Source organism: Trematomus bernacchii, unplaced genomic scaffold (assembly GCF_902827165.1).
Source record: "Trematomus bernacchii unplaced genomic scaffold, fTreBer1.1, whole genome shotgun sequence".
Lineage (NCBI taxonomy): Eukaryota > Metazoa > Chordata > Actinopteri > Perciformes > Nototheniidae > Trematomus > Trematomus bernacchii.
This window is the reverse complement of record NW_022987370.1, coordinates 1,437,993-1,447,059: the sequence shown is the minus strand read 5'-3', so window position 1 is coordinate 1,447,059 and position 9,067 is coordinate 1,437,993. Positions and strand designations below refer to the sequence as shown.

The 9,067-nt window shown below is 39.2% G+C and overlaps 1 protein-coding gene across 1 annotated transcript in view; it reads right to left on the bottom strand.

Annotated features, from left to right (window-relative positions):
- Nucleotides 1-1,018: 1,018 nt before the first annotated feature.
- LOC117484357 (pepsin A-like) overlaps nucleotides 1,019-9,067 on the bottom strand; it is an 8,112-nt gene continuing 63 nt past the window's right edge. The window contains exons 2-10 of the mRNA XM_034132821.1: nucleotides 8,940-9,015; nucleotides 7,344-7,494; nucleotides 6,704-6,821; nucleotides 5,634-5,752; nucleotides 4,349-4,545; nucleotides 2,740-2,856; nucleotides 2,490-2,631; nucleotides 2,289-2,387; nucleotides 1,019-1,283 (exon numbers count right to left, since the gene is read on the bottom strand). Coding sequence (XP_033988712.1) covers nucleotides 1,146-1,283; nucleotides 2,289-2,387; nucleotides 2,490-2,631; nucleotides 2,740-2,856; nucleotides 4,349-4,545; nucleotides 5,634-5,752; nucleotides 6,704-6,821; nucleotides 7,344-7,494; nucleotides 8,940-8,995 — 1,137 coding nt within the window. The 5' untranslated portion in view covers nucleotides 8,996-9,015 and the 3' untranslated portion in view covers nucleotides 1,019-1,145. The remainder of the gene's footprint in view (nucleotides 1,284-2,288; nucleotides 2,388-2,489; nucleotides 2,632-2,739; nucleotides 2,857-4,348; nucleotides 4,546-5,633; nucleotides 5,753-6,703; nucleotides 6,822-7,343; nucleotides 7,495-8,939; nucleotides 9,016-9,067) is intronic.

The following is a 9,067-nucleotide window of genomic DNA, read 5'->3' as shown; positions in this document are numbered from 1 at the left end:
ACCTGAATTTAAATGTGCAACCGCTTTTTGTGACAGATTTTTGCATGAAATTATAATTCTTCTGAATGATATTCCTATTGACAGCTAGTTTCTATGTGAACATTATGAGATGGACAGCCAGAGAGCATAAATGAAAAACAGTTATGAAATACTATATGACAGTAAAACAAGAATACAGAGGGATTTGTAAAATATCCATAAAGAAAAATCTGTTTACAGTTCTGTTTCATATGGGTGTTGAGATATGTATCCATAGATCTCTTAATGCACCAGATTGATGCTTTTAACTTCAATATTTAAAAAAAATCTTCCCAGGGGAGCATGCCCCCGGACCCCCCTAGAGGAGGTTAGGTCCATCATATGCTTATTTATACAATATGTGTGCTTATGCTAACATCTTAAAACAAAAGTTGGTTCCGTGTTGTGTGTAGTGAGAACGTGCTAGAGTGAGGGGGGCCCCCAAGCCAAAGCTCACTTAGGACCCCTAAAAGTCTATGGCCGGCCCTGCCCCATATGTTACAACCCGGCTCTTGGGCTGCAACAAAAAGCTGGGAGGCGAGACGAGGGGTCTGAAAGTATAGCAATGCTTTATTTAGTGGACACCAAAAAGACAGCCGCAGGTATAAAAGTCACGGCTCGCAACTGGTCAGACAAAGTTATTGACCAAAACCAAGATGTAGTCTCTTAATAAATACAGGTTTTTGTAAGCTTCAAACTTTACTGTCAACCTTTACCTAAATCTTTGTGACTCATTGACTGATTGGTGATTGTTTAATCAAACATTAAGCTTCTTGTACCAAGTTTGATTCCAGGCTTAGTAAATTATTTGCATGTCATACCTCTTTCCATCCCTCATTTATACCCTGTCATCGGTCAAATAAAGGCAAAAATACCTTTAAAACATCTTAAAATCAAATGCATATCATCAAATATTCATGTGTCTATGTCTTCACTTAAAAGTGTGTGTCATGTTTATTTATTGTACATTTTAGAAAAACATCAGTCAATTAGATTGAACTCTCTTTATTGGATATGAGGAAATATTTCGGACAGGGAAAATATTTGCGTCTCAGGCATTTTGTAAATCCTACTATACAACACATGTGATTGATTTAAAGATGTTGGTAGCAGTGACTCCAGTCTTCTTATCTAGCCTTGGCCAGACCCACCATGTTCTGGGATCTGTTGAAGATGGCGTAGTACTGTCTGATGAAGACGTCTCCCAGGATCCACAGGTTGCTTCCTCCGTTACCGAAGCCAGTACGGCAGCCATAGGACTGAGACTGTGGAAAGAGAAGAGTTTCAGATGGAGGGGGACAAAATAGTGCAGGGAGGAAGTATTTCTGTATGCCAACCTAGAAACTAGCATCTCCCTGGTTCCCTCAACAAAAAGCCAATGGTTTCTTTCCATTAGATAAACTACAGCACGGTCACATGACTTCACATCACCACCGATAAGCTAAAGGTGGCTAATGTTGGGCTATAAAGGAACTAGAGCACGATCACATGACTTCACGTCACCACCGCTAAGCTAAAGGAGGCTAATGTTGGGCTATAAAGGAACTAGAGCACGATCACATGACTTCACGTCACCACCGCTAAGCTAAAGGCGGCTAATGTTGGGCTTTAAAGGAATTACAGCACGGTCACATGACTTCACCACCGCTAAGCTAAAGGTGGCTAATGTTGAGCTATAAAGGAACTACAGCACGGTCACATGACTTCACATCACCACCGCTAAGCTAAAGGCGGCTAATGTTGGGCTATAAAGGAACTAGAGCACGGTCACATGACTTCACATCACCACCGCTAAGCTAAAGGCGGCTAATGTTGGGCTATAAAGGAACTACAGCACTGTCAAATGACTTCACATCACCACCGCTAAGCTAAAGGCGGCTAATGTTGGGCTATAAAGGAACTAGAGCACGGTCACATGACTTCACGTCACCACCGCTAAGCTAAAAGCGGCTAATGGTGGACGTGATGGCGTTTAGTCGTCTCATTTAGACACTTGTTAGCATCCACAATTTTTTGAATTCACCAGTGGGGTATTTACTGACATATTTTATGTCGTAAAATAAAAATCTCTTCATCTTGTGTTAACCACAGACCTTATTTCAGGCTAACAACCATAAACACGTTCAAAACACCATTTACTTTGAGACGAGGGAGGATAGTGGTGCAGAAATTTGTCCTAAAATCCAGAAATGAGTCAGCATTACTGGGTTTTAGGACTCATTCCTGCATCACTAAGGTAAAGTGTCTGGCAGGCAAGCAGAAAATCTTACCTGGCGGATGTAGGCAGAGCCTGGGATGGTGAAGGTCTCTCCGTGGATGTGGAAGATCACATCAGGCAATTGGGCAATGCTGTTGCAGTTGACCAAGTACTGAAGCAAAAGAAAAATGGAGGAAAGAGTTACATGTTTTTTTGTACCGTTCTTTCAACAACAACAAGCTGCGGGAATATCCTTTAACATTTGGGCACTTACGTCTCCGTTATGGTCGGTAGCTCCCACTTTGCTGTTGATGTTGCTGATGCTGCTCTGAGGTCCAACAATCAGAGAAGTACCGGTGTCAACGATAGCCTGGCAGCCGCCATTACAGGCCACAACCTCACCATTGACAGTAACACTGAAAGAGAAACAGAACAGCATGCATCAGAACACTTTTCCTTACAGCATTACTTTGGTTTTTAGAGATTTCTGGAGGATTTGTGATGCTGCGTTTGTGGTTCTTTACCTGTCCACTGTGATCTGCCAGTACAGCTCGCGGGAGAGGGGGATCCAGGAGATGGAACCAGAATAATGGTTGGGGTCAACGCCACCAAAGGTCACCACACTGCCTTGCTGAGCGTCACTGCACAGACAGGAGAGAACATCATTAAAGGTGGGGTAGGTAAGTTTGAGAAACCGGCTCGAGATACACTTTTTGTTATATTCCATGGAATGCTCTTAACATCCCGATAGCAATGAATATCTTAAGTGCTTTGACAAAAAATCCATAAAAAAATGTCATCTGTGGAAGCCGTAATACTGTAAAAAGCACGACCAATCATTTGAGCTGGCCCGGCTAAAAGGCCTACCTGCCTGTCAGCCTTCCATCAGGGCACAAACTTATCTCGTGCCCTCATTGGTCATGTGCACGTTCGTGTGTGTTGGAGGAGGGGCTCTGTAAGGAAGTGGCAGATTTTTTCTGGCTGTGTATTTTCAAATTCTAGCGATCTCGAGCTGGTTTCTCCAAAATTACCTACCCCACCTTTAATTAATTGTTTTATTTTGTTTACTTTATTATTTTATTTTCATTTTATTTATATTTTGTTTGATCCTTTTATTACCTTTCATAGATGCAGAGGTGGGAAGTAACTAAGTACATTTACTCAAGTACTTAAATACAACTTTGAGGTACTTGTACTTTACTTTACTTGAGTATTTCAATTTAATGCTACTTTCTACTTCTACTCCACTACAATTCAGCGGTAAATTGTGTACTTTTACTCCACTACATGTATTTAATACCTTTAGTTACTTTACAGATCTATGTGTATGTATATGTGTATATATGTATGGGTAGAATTGTGTTTGTCTGTGTGCGTATTTAATTACGGAATTATCTTTTTTTAACTAACAGGAGGGCTACCTCTGTATTACTAATTTTGTTTGTTTTTCGGATGTATAAACTGTATAATTGTTGAAATAGTAGAATAAATTATAAAAAATAAATTAAAAAAATGAAAAATGGTCTAGAAATCAGTTGCTATCTCAGTATAGAGCGGTGCAGGGATGATGTCTTTTTGTGAGCCGACTTGGAAGTTAGCATCGCAAGTTAGCATCCCTCAACAAAAAGCTAATGGGAATTTTGGAATATTGCAGAAAATAGGATAACATGTTTGTGATAATGACATGTTTTGATAGATAATCTCCACATATTAACAACACTTTATGAAGACAAAAGCTAATGTAAGGCTATATCGATAAGCTAACGTTGGCTAATTTTATTTTATTTAACCAGATAAAAACATTGAGATAAAATCTCATTTTCAATGCTGACCTGGCCAAGAAGGCAGCAACGTTACACATGTTGGGTGTGATGAAGTTTAGTCGTCTTATTTAGACACTTGTTAGCAAACGCCATTTTTAAATCCACCAGTGGGGTATTTACTGATGTATTTTATGTCGTAGAACAAAACGTGAAAATCCTTTTTTTCAGGCCAACAACCAAAAAACATTAAAAAAAAACCTTCAAGACGAGGGAACAAGAAGAGGTTAAAGCTGACTTATTCAATGGTTTTAAGACTCATTCCTGCATTAGTCCTCTTGATTGGATGATACAAAGTTATTTCTGTGCTTACGAGCTCAGGTACACGGAGAACATGTCCTTGTTGACCAGATTCTCACTCATCATGTTGTCGAAGACGGGTGTAGCGCCGGATGCAGCCAGGCGAGGGTACGCCAGGCCGAGGATACCGTCAGCGCGCATGTACTGCATGAAGGGAGCTTCAGTCTCACTCAGGCCGATCATCTGGTTCTTCACAGCGAGACCACCCACCTGAGAAACACAACACAGGGATTAAAAACACTCTTAAATTACAACAGGATCATTTGATTTTGCCAATCAACAGAGATGGCAAAAGTACACACATCCTTTACTCAAGTAGAAGTACAGATACTCGTGTTTAAAAATACTCTTGGAAAAGTAGAAGTACTGACTGAACTTCTTTACTCAAGTAAAAGTAAAGAGGGCTTTGAAATGTACTTCAGTAAAAAGTACCCATAACTAGCAGCTGTTTTAAAGAGTACCTGACCTCCCTTTATATTAATAGAACAATAATGTCATTGTTAGCTAATGAATGTTTCCATGCTGAACAACGGCAACATGACAACGTTTTCATTGGTCCCTCTTCTTTAGAGAAGACCAGGAAATGATGGATACACGGATCGTGTTCAAATCAATAGGCACGCAATGACTCTAAATAATAATGATCACGCCACCAAACACACATTCAAACTAAAGGAACCAGCCTGTTTGGAAAATGAGAGAAGTAGAAAGTACATGTATTTGTGTTCAACATGTAAGAAGTAGAAAGTACAGGTATTTGGGTTCAACATGTAAGAAGTAGAAAGTACAGGTATTTGTGTTCAAAATGTAAGAAGTAGAAAGTACAGGTATTTGTGTTCAACATGTAAGAAGTAGAAAGTACAGGTATTTGTGTTCAAAATGTAAGAAGTAAAAGTAAAAAATTGTCAGAAAAATAAGTAGTGGAGTAAAGTACTGATACCAGAAATATGTTCTTAAAGGTGGGGTAGGTAATTTTGGAGAAACCAGCTCGAGATCGCTAGAATTTGAAAATACACAGCCGGAAAAAATCTGCCACTTCCTTACAGAGCCCCTCCTCCAACACACACGAACGCGCACATGACCAATGAGGGCACGAGATAAGTTTGTGCACAGATGGAAGGCTGACAGGCAGGTAGGCCATCCAGTTATTTTACTTGCTAATCAAGTAAAAAAGGTTGTGCAACACATAAATAGGACACTTCAGCCCAACAGATATTCAGTTTACCTTCATCGTTAAACATGTGAACTGTGAACTCATTTTCGAATATATAGTGTTAGTAATTTCTTTATTTTCTTACGGTCACAGTGTCGTATCCGAGGAATCCGGTCATGCTGCCGGTGCCGTACTGGATGCTGAGAGAATGGCCGTTATTTCTGAAGGTGCTACTGGTGCTGGGGTTAAACTTATCGTGGTTGTCTAGAAAGAACAGGTGTAGGACAAAAATATTAACAATGCTTGTCTGATAAAGTGTATATTTGTGATTTTATTTTTAAAGCAAATGACATAATTGAAAAGTAACTCTTAACAGTCTTGACCTCTTGTTTTCAATCTAGTTTAATGGACTGCCAATATTAACCTATCTGCAATCTAAACTTTTAAACCACCTAACAAAAACTTCCTCAGAACATCAGAGATAAGGGCTGTATAATAACAAGAAAAAATGTGGATTTCTCTGACATTAAAATGGTAAAATTACGGGAATTTACAATCTTTCCTTTGCAGATCTTGGAATAAACAACTCGCTCTGGATGCCTAATCGCAATCATACTCTCTACTAAAACATCTCTAAAGACTACCGGGGTTAAACTTGTCGTGGTTGTCTAGAAAGAACAGATGTAAAGACTAAAAATAATTGTTAAATGTTTGCTGATTAGGTGTTTATTGACAATAACATATTGTGCAGTGAGTGCAAAGTAAAGCAATTGAAAAAGAACAGTTAGTAATCTTGACTTATTTTTTTCAATTTAATTTATTAATGGAATATTAATCTTGTAATCTAGATACTGGAATAACTAAACGGAGATTTCCACTGATGAGATTACATCTCATGTTTGTCAAGATCTTGGTTTTCATGTTTCGTGTTTTATTTTGAAACTTTATTCCCCATGTCTGTTTTGACTTCCTGTCTTTGTGGGTTTTCCCGCCTGTTTTGTTTGACTTTCCTGGAGTTATTAGTTTAACATGTTTTTCCACTACTCAATGGATTTAGGTTTGATCTGGTCCTTCCTTTTTTCAATATTTATCAGCTTAAAAGGCCATAATGTTTCCACATGGATCGTTGTGCGCATCTGAGATGCACCGGCCTTTTGTGTGATCCTGTTATTAGCATTAAATAGACGCTAGTAATAGATGAAGAGTTTTACGTACTGCAGGCGGGGCTGTTGCAGTAGATCGAGGGAATCCACAGGTTGGAGGATCCGGTGTCGAAGACGACCTTGAAGGATTGAGCAGGAGTCCCGATGGAGATGATGCCATAGTAAGCCAGCTGGAGAGGAAGAGGACACAATGGGAACCTTAGCTTTCTTTATCAAAGTTCATCTGTTAAAGGTCCCCTATTATCCTGTTTTTCATCAATATATTATAGTTCTCAGATATATACAAAACAAGTCTCTGAAGTGTTTGTCTGAAACACCAAACAGATCATTGCAGCATCCCATAATCCCCTCTGTTTCAGCCCTGTTTCAAAAGTGCTGATTGGGGGGGGGGGGTTACCTTGGTTGGTGATTGGCTAATGGTTACACAAGCCAAAACATCGTTATGACATCACAAAGTGGCCAAAATCTGATCAGCTCATTTTCAGAAAGGTTTTTATATAAATGGATCAGGACAAAAAGAGAGAGAATCTTTTTTCCTGAAACTTTCAGAATCTCTTTACACAGAGGGGACACATGTTGATGTAGAAGAGACATGAAGAAGAGGGGACACATGTTGATGTAGAAAAGACAGGAAAAAGTGGATATTGTCTACATAATAGGTGACCTTTAAATCGTCAGCAGCTGTTACTCACATCAGCGTCGTTGGTCATGGACTCGCCGCCGACAGCAAAGCTATCGTCAAACTTGGCCATGGGGTTGTACGGGTATTTGAGACGGTATTCCTCCCAAAGACCTTGCTCTTCCAGGGTCTCCCTCGCTGTCTTACTCTTCTCCAGAGGAACCCTGCGAAAAACCAAGGGGAGACACTTTCATTTGGTTTTCCATGACAGGTTTTATTATCATATGCACAAAGCTACAGTGTAGAAATGGCAATGAAATTCTTCTGACCTGAGCTCCTCCAACCATGCAACATATATGATAAAATACAAAAATACAAATTGTGCAAGAAGTCGATATACATGAACCCTGCAATGCACCAACTGGAGACACTTTCATTTTATTTTCTCCAAGGTTTTTGCATGTTTCCTTCATCGTCAACGTTAACAATCTTGACTTCTTGTTTTCAATTGAATTTAATGGACTGCCAATATTAATCTTGTAATCTAGATATTGGAAAAACTAAACGGAGACTGCCATTGATGGGATTACGTTGGTTTTCGTGTTTCCCGTTTAATTTTTAAGCTTTCTTCCCGTAGTCTGTTTTTACTTCCTGTCTTTGTTAGACTTTCCCACCTGTTTTGTCAGACTTTCCCGCCGTTATTAGTTCAAGTTGTTCCCCATTAGCTCTGCAAACACTGGCACCATTAGTTTTGCTTGTATTAAGTCCTGCTTTTCTGTTGTTCTTATTGTTGTTTGTCGTTTTCACGAAGTTATGTTCTGGTTTGCTTTGCCTTGTCGAGACCAAGAAACAAATAAAAGTATTTTCTGTTATTCCTTTGTCCTGCGTTTGGGTCCAAACTACACCACTACCAGAGGTGGGAGAAGTACTCAGATGTTGTACTTGAGTAAAAGTAGAAGTACTCAGATCGTGTACTTGAGTAAAAGTAGAAGTACTCAGATCTTGTACTTGAGTAAAAGTAGAAGTACTCAGATCTTGTACTTGAGTAAAAGTAGAAGTACTCAGATCTAGTACTTGAGTAAAAGTAGAAGTACCAGAGTGTAGGAATACTCTGTTACAGTAAAAGTCCTGCATTCAAAATGTTCCTCAAGTAAAAGTAGAAAAGTATTCTCATCAAAATATAGTGAAAGTAGCGACAGTAAAAGTAGTCATTGTGCAGATTGGTCCATTTCAGAATAATATATATGATATGTTTTATAATGATTGATCATGAAAGTGTTCTCAAAGCTGGTAAAGGTGCAGCTAGTTTGAATGACTTTGTATACTGCAGGGTAGCTTGTGAATTTACTCCAGGTGGAACTAAAGTCTGATTCAACACTTGATCATATTTCACATCATTCATCCACATCTGTAAAGTAACTAAAGGTATTAAATACATGTAGTGGAGTAAAAGTACACCATTTACCTCTGAACTGTAGTGGAGTAGAAGTACAAGTAGCATAACAATTGTACTTAAGTGCAGTACTTGAGTAAATGTACTTAGTTACTTCCCACCTCTGGACACTACCCATGTCAGTATTTTACAAAAAAACATGGACCGAGCTGCCTTTACTTAAAATAATATTTTCTTTCGAGATACAGGTATATATTTTAGAAAGGAAGGACTTACTGGAAGAGGCACTCGGACAGCGCCACCACGGCACACAGAACAAAGGCACGCTGCATTTTCACGGTTTGGCTATCAACTGCAAAAAAAGGAGGTTATTTCACCAAAAAATCACTTCACAGAAACACTGA